The 13,877-nt window shown below is 34.8% G+C and overlaps 1 protein-coding gene and 1 long non-coding RNA gene across 2 annotated transcripts; both read right to left on the reverse strand.

Annotated features, from left to right (window-relative positions):
- Positions 1-3,174: 3,174 nt before the first annotated feature.
- Positions 3,175-4,059, reverse strand: l(3)87Df (lethal (3) 87Df). The gene is made up of 3 exons (XM_067771894.1): positions 3,748-4,059; positions 3,499-3,686; positions 3,175-3,423 (listed from the first exon to the last, which is right to left on the reverse strand). The coding sequence occupies exons 1-3, from the start codon at positions 3,790-3,792 to the stop codon at positions 3,315-3,317; spliced, it is 342 nt and encodes a 113-aa protein (XP_067627995.1). The 5' UTR covers positions 3,793-4,059; the 3' UTR covers positions 3,175-3,314.
- Positions 4,060-6,717: 2,658 nt separating this feature from the next.
- On the reverse strand, positions 6,718-13,848 carry LOC137237554 (uncharacterized). The gene is made up of 2 exons (XR_010948976.1): positions 9,868-13,848; positions 6,718-9,744 (listed from the first exon to the last, which is right to left on the reverse strand). It is a non-coding gene; the product is annotated as an uncharacterized lncRNA (long non-coding RNA).
- Positions 13,849-13,877: the final 29 nt, after the last annotated feature.

The following is a 13,877-nucleotide window of genomic DNA, read 5'->3' on the forward strand; positions in this document are numbered from 1 at the left end:
ACACCTCCCCGCCAAATTTGCTTTCGATACACACGACTGGCAACACTACAGTGACCATATATCTTCAAGAAAACGTTATTCTCAAATAAAGGCCCAAAGGAACCAGGTTTGATGAGGGAATTATGAGCTGATTCTCTTTTGGATGTCTACAATTTTACAGAACTTTGTCGATTATTAGTTCAAAGACGTCTGATCAGGGTGATGTATTTTCCAACTAGACGATTTGGACTAACCTGCCGTGAAGGAGCCTTAGGATATCGATAATGAAAGGCTAACTCCTTGAGTTTTGGAACAGAGCTTATTTAAAGGGAAAGGAGTATGTATTAAATTTGAACAACAAACCAAATTAGGGAAAGGATACACCCTGTGTAAGCTATTCTTTATTTCACAATGATTTAGTTGCTCTTTTTTTCTGAACCCAACTGATGCTTACCGGCTATTCAAACGATATGCGATTTACGGTTTTAGACTTGAAGGAATCTTATTTTTTTAAAGTGTCTAAGAATGGCTTGTCTAACTGCGTCCAGTATTTGGCATGGAATCTTTGGTTCGTCGTCCGAAGTATTTAGTTTATTACATTTTTTATCTCAGAGTTCTAGTTCTAGCGCTGTGAGAGTGCTACACATTTGGAATCCGGCGTGTGTTCACAAGGCTGTTTAACGAACCGATATGAAGAAGAGTAGCATGGCACCTGTACGTGCGCTCTTCAAAGCCTTCGCTACTGGTTACCGGAGGGATATTTCACGATATAACTATCCGCGATAAAGTAGCTTTCCCAGTTCTAGTAGGCGACAAATATTCTCTTTTTTGGGAATGGCAAGGGAGAGCGTAAATTACATACTGATGACCTTCTTTGGATACACAGCTCAGCTGCAGAAACTTTCGCATCGCCATAGCTCCACCACTGCACTGAAAGGGTGTCAGCCAGGGTGGTTAACCATAACTCGTTCCAACAGGAGAAAAGTAGGTGATACTCGATTAATCAGTCCTTCGATTTCCAAAATGAATTTTCTTTGTTGTTTTGGCGCATTTGGTTGTTGTTGTTGTAGCGATAAGGACACTCCCTGAAGACCTTGGGGATGTTATGTTGTTGTTTTTGTTGTAGCGATAAGGACACTCCCCGAAGTCCTTGGGGATGTTATCGTTGTTGTTGATCCTTTGCCCGATGCAGATCCGGTCCGTTCCGGTAACAAGCACCATTAAGTCTCCAGCCCTACCATCTCGGGAACGATTTAGTATGACCACATGAAACCTTCAACTTGGGGTCACCACAGCCTCGGCTATTAAAGTAACAGGATTCGCCACAGGTAGGTGAGGTTGATAATTGCGTTGGAGATGCTATATTTTGCGCTGGCAACACCTTGAAAGGGTTGCGCTACACAACCCCATGAATCAATTTGGTATTTTAGTCGCCTCTAATGACAGGCATACCTGCCGTGGGTATATTCTAAGCCCCCTAACCCGCTGAAGGTGGCCGCGTGCTGCGTTTAAGGCTTCTACGTTGTCGCCAAAATTCGCGCATATACTCGGTATATATGTAACTCACTAGAGAAAAGTGAATTCAATATGAACTGTATATCTTACTGTCGGTCCCCGTTTCCGATAAAGTAGCTATCAGAAAATTCCAGAAAGAAAGAAAATATCCGGCTGGAGTGTAAATGGAGCTAATACACTTGTGTAGAATTTCTAACTGTACAGATCCTGTACAAATAAGTTTTATGGCCTACGCCATCATATCTCACATTTGTGTGTGTATTACTTGTGGGGCGACGCAAGGCAAAAGTTTCGGAACAGACTGCCCTTAGGCATCGCCGCAAAGTGTGCGTTATTGCTGGCTAGGCAATGATATGTGCGAATGACAGATGAAGCTCCGGCTAAGTATTTTTATCGGAACCCGCAGAGGAAGAGGGATTTACGCGAGGCGAATCATGTTACAAACGCAACATATTTAGCAGGGTGGCTGTGGCCACCCCAAAGTGCTCATGGAACTAGGGGGCGGGGGCGTTGTGGCCTAGAGGGTTGAATGTGGTCATATTAAATTAAATTGTGCATGTTACCGGAACGTAACGGGTCTATATCCGGCGAAAGACCATAGGCTTCTATAACACTCCCCAAAACTGCGGCGTGTCCTTATCTCTACAACAGCATCAGTGAGGGCACTCAACTCCGCTGGAAGGACCAGGCAGAAAATGATTTAAATTCCATTTCCTTGGCGTGGCCAACTGGCACCAGTTAACCCAACGAAGACGCGGCTGGTGTGCATTGTTGGACGGCCATATCCGTTTAAACGGTTAAGCGCCAATTAAGTAAAAATAAATTTTTTTCAAAGAATTATTGAAGTGAAAGAATAATGATGTATGTAAATAAATATAAATATTTGATTCTAATTCGAGCTAATTGAATATCTAATTGCATTAGCAGAAGTCAATTAGATTTCTAATTGTAAAGGTAACCCAATTTTTTTTTGCTAATGGCAACTAATTGCAATTAGATTTATCATTAGAATAAAAATTTCAATTATCTAATGGGAATTAGTTGAACTATTTCTAATTGTTTAATGAATTAGAGAATATAAAACAATTGCATCAATTGCTAATTCTAATTGGAATTTAACATGTATGGTAATAATAACGTAAAAAAGCAAGAAAAATAAAAAAATAGTAAAAATCCGTTGTGTGATAAGAAACTACTATGTAGATTTGTGTTATATACTTCATTACAGTCAATACAAAAAAAAGTTGCGACCCCCCCCCCCCCCCCCCCTGGAACCACACATGCCGGACGCATCCTGTTTCATTAACAACCGAGGCCCTGGCGACCCCGAACTCCTCATGGATCTAGCGGGTGGGAGGGCGGTATGGCCTGGAAGGTTGTTGTTGTTGTTGTAGCGATAAGGTTTCTCCCCAAAGGCTTTGGGGAGTGTTATCGATTTGAGGGTCCTTTGCCGGATACAGACCCGGTACGCTCCGGTAACACAGCACCATTAAGGTGCTAGCCCGACTATCTCGGGAACGATTTATATGACCACATTAAACCTTCAGGCCATCCCATGAGGAGCTTTGGTTGGTCAGCTCTATTGCTGAGAACTGTATATGTAATGCAGGGTCAGGAAATTGAAGCAGATCGACATATAGTAACCAACTGCATTTTCCAAAAATGATGTCTTTAAAGAACTGTGATGTAAAACTGTTTTATACCTTGGTAGTCTCACTTTTTTTTCAAAACATAACTATTAGAATGTATTTCTTAATATGTACACAATATTTCTACTAACTACACTGATCATGTTTTCAATGAATAAAATTACGCAAGGCTTACGCTTCTTCCACTTGTCGTTCTATATCGGTGCCTTCGTACGTACTTTTCCTACGCATTGCTTCCTTTAATTGTGCGTACTCAAACCGTTTCTTTGACCATTGATACCTTTAGATTGAAAAAATGATTGCAAACACAAAATTGTTACAGGAACGTTTTGCGCAATATTTCATTTAACTCTACCTGCAAACTAGCCAATAACCCATTGTACCAAAGAAAAAACTTCCAAAGGCTACATGTGTCGATAGGCGCGTCCGTGATGTTCCAAGAAAGGTAAGAACGCCCATACCCATACCTCCACCGATGCCGTATAAGAAGCTGTTACGAAAGCATGGAATTTGTGATACATCGTGTCCAAAAATTTTTAATTCCTGCAATAATTAATAAATATGGTGATATAACTTGCATATTTATGTTTGACAATCACCTTACCTTGTGTGGAGCTTCGTCGATTGGCAGAGTATCTGGCTCTTCCATCACTTTTTAATCGACTTTAGAACGAAAACACAATTAAAAGTTATTTTATTGCCGCAAAAGAAGGGAATATTTATTTCGAACAGCTGTTTTGACTCTCCCCTAAACAATGCGATCCACACAAATGTTTTGTAAGGTTTGTGCATGGCGGAACGATACAAGATGGCAGCATGGGACAGCTGATTATTTACTTTTTTTATTTGATTTGATACATCAACTTCCAGCGCAGTACGATTTTGACATTTGTCCATCGAATTTACAAAAACAAAGAACATGGGATTTTTATTTATGTTTGTAGGTATGTAACCATGCTTCCACTTTGTATCGTTCCGCCATGGGTTTGTTGAAGTTGAACAATGCTGCCACACCAGCCGGTGAGCGGCTGTGTAACACAAATCAAAAACCCAGATTACGCATTCACGAAATCAAAATTTTTTCGTTCTGTGGAACAACGTCACGGTTAGCTGCTTGAGCGAATAAAAGAAAGAGAGAGAAAAACAAGAGCTAAAGGAAAGTGACGAATGAATTGCCCATAAAAAACAGCTGATCTTTTGTTTACATGCGCAATGCGCAAACTTCTGTGTGTGATTTGTGGCTGTGTAACATGTATGATGTTCCAATGAAGCATGGTCCAGATACGGATAGAAATTAAAATGCAAATGCAACAACAATGTGAACTCTAATTGAGGCGTCGACTGCTAATACGCTACCAAAAATATCGAGACTGGTGTCAAATGACGCGTATTGACCTCTACAACAATAATACGAAGGCGGAAAAGAAAAGTTTTATCTCTGTCCGAAGATATTTGCAGTTGAAGTTGGCGATTTTCATGTGGTTGTTGTAATGTTGTACCCACAAAAAAAATTAGGAACATAAGTGTATTGCGTGGATATAGTTTTGGTCTCCAAACCGGTGTTGGACACACCCAGGGTAATTTTTTATAAGCGCGGCTGAAGGTGTTCTGCGCAAAAATACTATGGATACTACCCCCGGTTTCGGAATGACCCGCGGGTAATTTCTCGTTTTTTTTCGCTAATATCTTTTGAACGAGTTAAAATTGTTATGTTCCACCTTCGGATTATTAATACTCATGTCAAGACTCGTCGTTTAAAACCTCTATCGATATTTTTCGTAGCGTATTAGCAGAAGACCCCTCAACTAGACTTTTACCGTTGTTGTATTTGCATTTTAAATTTTTATCTGTATCTGGTTCACTGTTCATTGGAACACAAGGATAGTCGCGAGTTCCATAGTATCGAAATATAGAACGTAGGAATAATTAATATACATAAGGCCATACAAAGAGGATAGATATATATATATATATTTCCTCTCTTCCTTAACATTATAGTTCTGAATGCAGGATTTTCTTGTTAGCAGCTGCAAAACGAATAGCGTATGCGTTGCGAGTGCACCGTGTGAACACCATATTAGTTCCCTTTTGAAACATCAACCACACACAGGAAGTGGTGTTCTAAACGTAAATCATTTATTTACCTGAGTTGGTCGCACTTTGTTTAAGAAGTTTAAAAATACGGAAGGTTGAAACAAGTAATGTGAAATTCGTTTTAATTAATTCAAAGGAAAAAGCCGAACCGATTTTCCACGAATGCACTAAGTAATTTAAAAGTAAAGAGCGGAAGGGATTTTCCACCATTTTACAAAATATTTTACCGCAGGCCGTAGGCTTTAACTTAAACTAGAATTTTGAACATACATTGTTGCATGGAGCATGCCACGGTTAGTACGGAACAAATCTTACGCATTTTTACAGTTTTCGTCCTTAACTAAAGACAAAGTATTTAGTGCCTTAATATGGGGGGGTACATATCGCTCATTTTATTGCAAATAGATTTGATTTTTTTTAATTTTGTGTACATCACAGCATGATTCCCCACTCGTAAGATTAAGCTGACATTTGAGAATACTCATCCTCGTTTTAATAATGGAGCAATATAAGAAGATAAAACTTTATTTGCGTTTTCCCAAACAACTTTATTTTGGATTACATCTGTTTACAATAAAACGTGCGATGTCCCAATAAAAAAGGTAAAACTGACCTCGAAATATTTGAATTTTTGGGTAAAAAATCCAAAACAAAAGTGCATACGTTTCAACGGGACATCAAAAATTCACCTTATTCTGGCTACAGCATGGCTCAATTATATGGCTGGCTCATATGGGATTGCCAAAAGGAGATGGCAGCAAACGCAAAATGTAACCAAGAGATTGACAATTAGTTACTGCCGTGGTAGTAAATTTTTATTAAAAAATAGTTTCACATCACCTTAAGTTATTTGTTTAGTAAATGCATCTAATTTAGCGCATTATTTTCCCACAGAACACAAGAATTAAAAATTTTATAATTTAGCGATTATTTTCCCACAGCACACAATAATTGAAAAGTTTTATGATTTCTCTCCATTCCATTCGCCTAACACCAACACGAATATTTTGACAATCTGAACAAAGGTGTGTTGTTGCTACAGATATGAGTGAACCGTATAGTTGAACCATTTGCTACAGTGAGTCTATTTGAAAATTAACCAAAAACTACTTTGATAATAGTAGTATCAAGGTTTATTAAAATAACAACAATAATTAAAGCAGAGTTATTCGAAAAACTAATAATAATATTTATAAAGTAAAAATTTTAAACGTTTTTACGGGACATTCGCGCAAGACGCGTACGAAAGTACGTTAAAAAAGTTATGCTGTGGCTATTTAAAGCTTTGCGTGTAAATTTACTCCAGACTGAAGAAATAGAAAATTGCATAATTCTGGGAAATACTTACTTACGCTCTTTTTCAAAGTAGTAAATAAATAAAAAGGCAGTGTCGTTTTCAGTAATGGCAATATATTTTAATAAAATTGCTTAATTATAAAGTGGTTTTTAAGATTTCAACTATTTGTTACTTTTAAATTAATTTTTGTTTTATGATGCAGCTATTATATTGTTTGTTAGTATGTAGGTGTAATAGTTTATGCTTTTTCAGAAAGTGATCGATTGTATTGTTTTGTATTTGTTGTTTAATCATTTATAAGCTAAGTTGCATATGTATTATGTTGTTTGTATGGTGTGAAACTGCTGAGTGTATATTGGTGTAGTAACTGTAGTGTATTGTTTACAAATCAATTCAACTTATGTATGTAAACGCTTTATTTTTTAAAAAGAAAAAACAAAAAAAAACGAAACATAATTGCAGTGGCTTTCATTTTCTCGTTGAAATAATTAACTATTTTCAACTTTTTTACAAATAAAAAGTAATTAATTACGAAATCTTGTGCCATTCTACTGAATATTTTTAAATATATATTTTTTTTTTTTTGTTATTGTATATATATTTCTGTAAACACATATACATGTATTTTGTTTGTATAATTGTTGTAAATACGTTTTATATATAGACTCTAAAATTGTTATACTATTATTTATGGATGCATGGGTCTATTTTATTTATTTATTTTTTTTCTGCATGGATATATTTATGTTCAAAAGGACAGCAATAAATTGTTAATAAAAATTTATTTTAAAAATTAAATTGATTGTAACGCATTATTAAGATTGTGGTTCAGTATTGGTTGTCATAAATTATTAATAAAATGTTTGCATAGCTGTTTTCTTTATACTTATTTTTTAAAGCATACTTATGTGCATGTGTACATGTAAATATATATGTGTACGCATGTATGTGTATGTATTAGAAAGAGTAAAAATATGTAATATATGTACAATATGTATGTTAATGTATGTTAAATATATGCAATAATACACCAATGTATGTATGTCATATATGCACATAAACATTTTATGTAATTATAAAATATGTGAGTGTATAAAGTATTTTTATCAATGTATGCATATACATATGTATATGTGTAGTTTATATAGTACATGCGTGAGTGTGTTCGTTCACTTTCTGCAAGGCGCCACAAGAGTGGAGGGAACTTATGTTTAGTATGTAAGGTCCATTTTATAATTATAAAGTCAGTCATAACTCTTTTTATACATGAGTCCGTATGATTCATCAAAAATCATTGGTGTACAATAAGTTTATTGCAGATTTTATATAGAAATATCAGCTGAAGAAAATTATATCAAAATGAACAGAACATTTGTACTACCTGCTAGCTAGTTTTAAGGTTAGCTTATGTTTTGGAATTAAGAGATTATTTAAATTGCTTATTTTATTGCAAATGCTTTTGATCCTTACTGTTTGCTTTCATTCTCTCTGAACCGTTATTCGTCTTGAATTTTTTTGAGGATTTTCTCTGGCTTGTATTCCAGTCGGAAAGGGTTCAGAGAATTTTCTTTGGATAATTCAGCCCAAGCCAAGGCGGTTTTGCCTAGTCTAAAGCGGTAACGTTTTAATCAACTATAATATAAATATTTTTCTAGTGGAGTCACTGATTCTAATGAGTGAGTTAATCAGCATTCTCTATAGTTTAAGAGCTTCAAATGACAAGGATACCACAGAGCCGGAAATTATGTGATTGTTTGGGACAATAAGAACCAGTGTTTATAGAAGACCCCGCAATACTAGAATCTCCGGAATTACTTTTGACACTAGACAAACTATATTTGTCAGGTTTATACTCCCATACTTATTTACTTTGATTTTGAATTATTCCGCCATAAATTCAAACTTTATAGTTGCTAAGGAATCAGGTTTGTCCTTGCATTTACATGTTAAAACGAAGGATGCGCAAGTACTTCTTGTAGTACAGACTTCATTTAGAATTTTAGTCGGTCATCCTTTAGAAATTCGAATAAGTTCTGGAGCAGCATTCATGAAAACCAACTTTCCCAATATTTGTAATGTGTATATCCCTTTTTGGAGAGAGCAGGGCCTGAAAGGAATACTCTTTATATATCAATCACAGCGGGTTGTTGTAAGAGCTACATAGAGCAAAGACTGTCATTACAGACAATTTGAAGCGGTTATTAATAACTGATCACTTCAGATCATACTAACGCACTGTTTTTAAGTAAGCGGATATGAAATTTACTAGAACGTTTTTAACAGATAACAAATTGATTCTAGAAAAATACAGTCGCGAACACATAGAAAACGATTTGACATCAATTTTACATTTGTATATCTGAAGTAGTTAAGACTTATACTTCAGATAATAGCAAGACAGCCAAATTCAACCAATGAGGCAATAAAGGAATCAGACAATAACTGCAATAGGATTAGTGTAAAATGTCATCATAGAGCACTGTACTATACCACAGATAAGATACTTCAAAACTCTCCCTTTAACGAAACCGTCAATATGCTAAGTATACAGCTAAGTATATGTCCAACTTTTAACTAGATATTCAGAGCTTCAAAAGAAAAAATATCTGAATATATTGGCCACATTTTCCCAATAGTCTATTTGAAATTTAAGCGCGGTGTTCTTTTATAAAAAATACAAAAAATATTACCGATTAAGCCCATGGCCGTAGATAGATATAGTATCGTTTTCCAAGTTCATCTACCCAGTGTAACAGTGCTTCCAAATACGCCAACGAGTTTCTGAGAATATAATTATTTTATGCGTAGTGTCTTTTAAAGCATAAGAAAGTCAGTTGATTTTGGTGCTTTAATACCATTTTCTGAAGCAAACTTTAAGGTTTATCTGTCCGACAAAAACATTTCATGTGAGCAAAATTTGTGTTTAAAGGGCAGATAAATTTAGAGTTCACATGAGAGCTCTTAAGTTTTAAATTTGGTTAAAATTGAAACTATTTATCATTTTATTGAAGTCCACGCTGAGATCAAACCTAATTAAAAAAAGACTCAAAAATTTGTTTTCAATGTAAATATACATATTGACAGCGATCTCAGAAAGCAAATTTCGTACTTATCTAGTGGTCTGTGACTATAGTCTGCACTCGCAATCACAAACTAGAAGGCAATAGGACCAAAAAATTCTACTGAATTAAATCAAACCTACTGAGAGCGCTTCAATGGTATGACCGCTCACGTGAACTCTTCTTGCATTTGCTTTCTCAAAAATCGAAATATAAATAGCGCCATATGTTTCGTACATGGTCGATACACTCACTTTCACATGAATAGAGTCACCTTGAAATTAGTTTTCACTAATAATTGTTTGCAATTATATAAATTAAATTTTTGACTGACCTTAAAATTATAAAAGGAAATGTATGTAGCGTACATAAAAATGTTTTTGACATAAATAGTTGCTTTGTAAGAATCACAAATAAGTTCCTCTTTAAAACGCCACTAATTTTAACTACTGCATAACGTTAAGTGTTTAATATTTTTGTATTAATTTCTAATATTGGAAAACTTTCATATCAATTATTATTTTCTAGACGCTTTTCGTATAAAGATTAAAAATGTATAGATTTTTTTTTTTTTTTTTTTTTGTGGATTTGTTATATAAAAGTGTGTAAAGTGTGTTTGTTTTTAACAATAATATCAAATGAATATTAAAGTTAATCGCTTTTTATATATGCATGTACGTTTAGATGTATTTATATAATAAAACATATGCAAGCATTTATGTAATCAAACTTATGCACTCTGAAGTACATACATAATTTAAAATAAATAAAAATGTTTTGTGAGTAAAATAAAGGGTTCAGAGTTTTGTGCATTTGATTGGGTAACTTTGCTACAGCAAGTATAAACTACAGATCGTGAACAACTTTTTTTATTTTGAATTTTCTATTTTTATATCTTGTGACAGTTGCTGATTTGCTATTCAAAAATATTTTGGTCTTTGATATTGCATATTTGCAATGACGTAGCAAATCCATAGTCATATATTTTGTTGGTGTATTGTGCAAATAAACTACACATGTTTGCAATGATGCCAGACCATTTGCGCAAAATCCTGAACTCCCTTATAACTTAGACCCCTTTATTTGACATAATACATATTTGAGCCTTACACTTAGTTCGGAAGAGTGTTTTATGATATCACTTTTCAATAAATTCAGTTTTTATTTTTGTTGTAGTGTTTATATTAGCTATTTGCAGTATGCCTAGATAGAAAGAGATCTAAAAAGATATTTCATAACAAAATATTTTGAACCTATTTATTTTTATATATTTGGTATTTTGTATGTGATATTTCCATTAACAGCTATCGATTTTTGAACTACAAAACGTCTAGGCAATCGCAAAGTGTAAGAATTTGAGTGTTTTGAGTTTCTGTTTTCATTTTGGTAGCATGACTTCCCTATCACACCTTCTTCTATTACTTTCTTTGATGTGTTTTAACACAAAAATGTTATATAACATTATGTATGTGCGCAATATCTACATAAAAACAAAGGGATTTTGAAATTCTTCCCCAAACCTCAAAATCAGAATTGTTTTTATTTTTATTTAATGCATACTAATCGCATGAAAATTAAAATTTTTCTATTGAGACTTCGTTGCGTATTTATAAAAAAGTACGAATATGAGTATTGTGCTATTCTTAATAATATCGAAAATAAAAAATATACCTAATAAATTTCGTTTTTTAATATTCAAAGACGTATCCGAGTTCGTTTGATGTTTACACAAGTAAAGGCATTATAAATGTTTTATTATATAAGTAAGTATTTTACCAAAATGGAGGCATGTTTTAGTTCATGCTATTTTGGTTTAAATGTGAGTATGTTGTTTGTGTGCGTTTATATATAATCGAGCAAAAGTTGTGGCTAAACATAAAATACAACCAAAATGTATTAAGTTTCAAAAGTACTGAATTAATTATTAAGCATCATTAGAAATAATTTGTTTTCAGTATCCTTCATGATAAAATAAATAAGGTCAACAATAACCTGACTAAAGCATATAATCATATCAACTGAAACAGCATTCTTTGAAATCATATCCACCATAGGGATACCACTTTAGTTTACACAGTACAAACCATCTTTAAACATAGAAAATGGTTTCAATAACATAGAAGCCAGCTTGATTCTCAAATTCCTGCAAAAGGTTGGAGGAAGCGGCAACACCTGATTATAGAACAGGAGGAAATACACATTCTGAATGAAAACTCATTTAAATTAATTGCGTAAAGATAACTAGATAATACAGACAATATGGTTAAAGCATAACTGAGACATTTGCTTCATAACTCAAGTCAAAGAGAGGTGCTACGTAGTTTACAACCTGTGTCGCAGCAAACGTACGCAACGCCAACCCGAGCAAAATCTTTAGCCAATATTACTTTAACACTTTGGAGGGTTACCTCTCCAGAAGTGACTGTGGGGATGGGTTTCTTTAACGAAACTCTTCACAAATGGGTCCAAAACGGGTGTAAGATATGACAGTACTGGCTCCAGCTCAATGCTCAGCTTTAATTTGATTCCCATTAGCTGCTTTTGTTTGCAAGCGAGCTTGAAAAAAAACGCGTCAACTGGTGTGGCTTTCCGTAATTCGATATCGATCAAGAATGAGTATAAAATAATAGTTTTCGCTTTCCGTAACACAAATTGTCGACGCGTCGTATCGAACGTTCGATACAAACTGTTCGATACCAACCACGAATTGCAGTTTTTGAAATTTTATGCTTTGGTGATTATTTAGGGAATGATTTTTTCATCAGAGATTAAGAAACAAACGCTATTTATAAAAGAAAATATTTTGGTAGCTCCAAAAAGCTTTCTAAACACCCTTTGAAATCTGCAAAGAGAGAGCTTATACCAAGATACGGGAACTAAAATGGCATCATCGAGCGTTCGACATCGACTTGAAGTATCGAATAAACGAGTGTCGACTATCAAATTACGGAAAGCCACCCCTGGATAAACAATTTTATCTTGGTGGAACGATAGAGGTGGTGGAAGAAAATCAGCTAATTGCTACTTATTTTACGTGCTTTGACATTTTTGCGTCTGGCGCAGTACATGTTTGACACTAATCCAGAGAATTACAAAAACCAAATACATTCAATGCGTGTTTGTTTGTAAGTATGTCACCCTACCGTCACGCTGTTATTTTGTTATTTGTGTTTATCTCCACATTTTTATGTACATTTCATTTGCTCGTTCACAATAGCGCCCTATTTATTGTCGACTGTTGCTTAAGCGACTTCATCTCAAACCGGTTAGCCAACTTACTTTGAGTTGTTGCTTTATATGCAAATCCCTAACCTACCTAGCGTTTTATTTCCACTAGCTTGCAAGAAAAAAGCAAATACTGTCTAGTTTTAAATATCTATGACAATGGCGGTGGTAATTTCTCCCAGTACATTACTTTGCAGCTCGTTATCAAGCGGCTTCATAACGGATTTTGGAAGAACCATTTTCGATAAGCGGCTCTTCGATATGTTTTTAGCTAGATCTTTTGTAATGCTTGGTTTTCATTGGGTTAAAATGTCAGAAATCATAGACTGACTCATACTGACACGATGAATGTCAAAATCGTTTCCCCACATTGCCACATAACTGACTAGAAGTCGATAAAGCTGTTAATGGCAAAAGAAAACCTCATATTTTGTATTCATTTATTTCAAATCCTATTTCATTATTTCTATTTATTTCACATGTAGCGGTGTCATACATTTTAAGGATGCCTGTTTGAATACGAATAAAGTTTTTTGATATGAAATTTACCAAATGGGTGGGCACGAACCATTTTCACTTATTTGTCGATTGAATCGACAAACTTGAAATAACAATGAATTTAAACGTTGAAAATTTGACTTGAATTAATTGCCTGGAAGTCTCACATGCATTAGAGATATACGCCGCCGATAAACGCCGCCGCCGCCGCCGCCGCCAATTAAGGTCGTTTTCGTACGCCGCCGCCGAATGTCAAAAATATCGGCGGCGGCGGCGGCGTCCGGCGCGCTACTACTATATTTTCTACTCGTCTAAGACTGTTTAGGCCATTTATTGTTCAAGTCGAAATTGGTCGGATATGGTCGAAATGGTATCAACGGATACCCATCACTGCCAGTTATAAGAAACTAATAACGAAATTTAACTCTTTCTAACTGTTCAAAAGTTATTTAAAAAACAGGTGTTTTCGATGTCAGCATAACACGGACTTTGCATCACCCAATTCACCAAGTTATTAAAACAAAACACTAAAAGAAACGTTATATAATACATTTATATAAT

The sequence above is a fragment of the Eurosta solidaginis genome, chromosome 1 (assembly GCF_040869045.1).
Source record: "Eurosta solidaginis isolate ZX-2024a chromosome 1, ASM4086904v1, whole genome shotgun sequence".
Taxonomy (NCBI): Eukaryota; Metazoa; Arthropoda; class Insecta; order Diptera; family Tephritidae; genus Eurosta; species Eurosta solidaginis.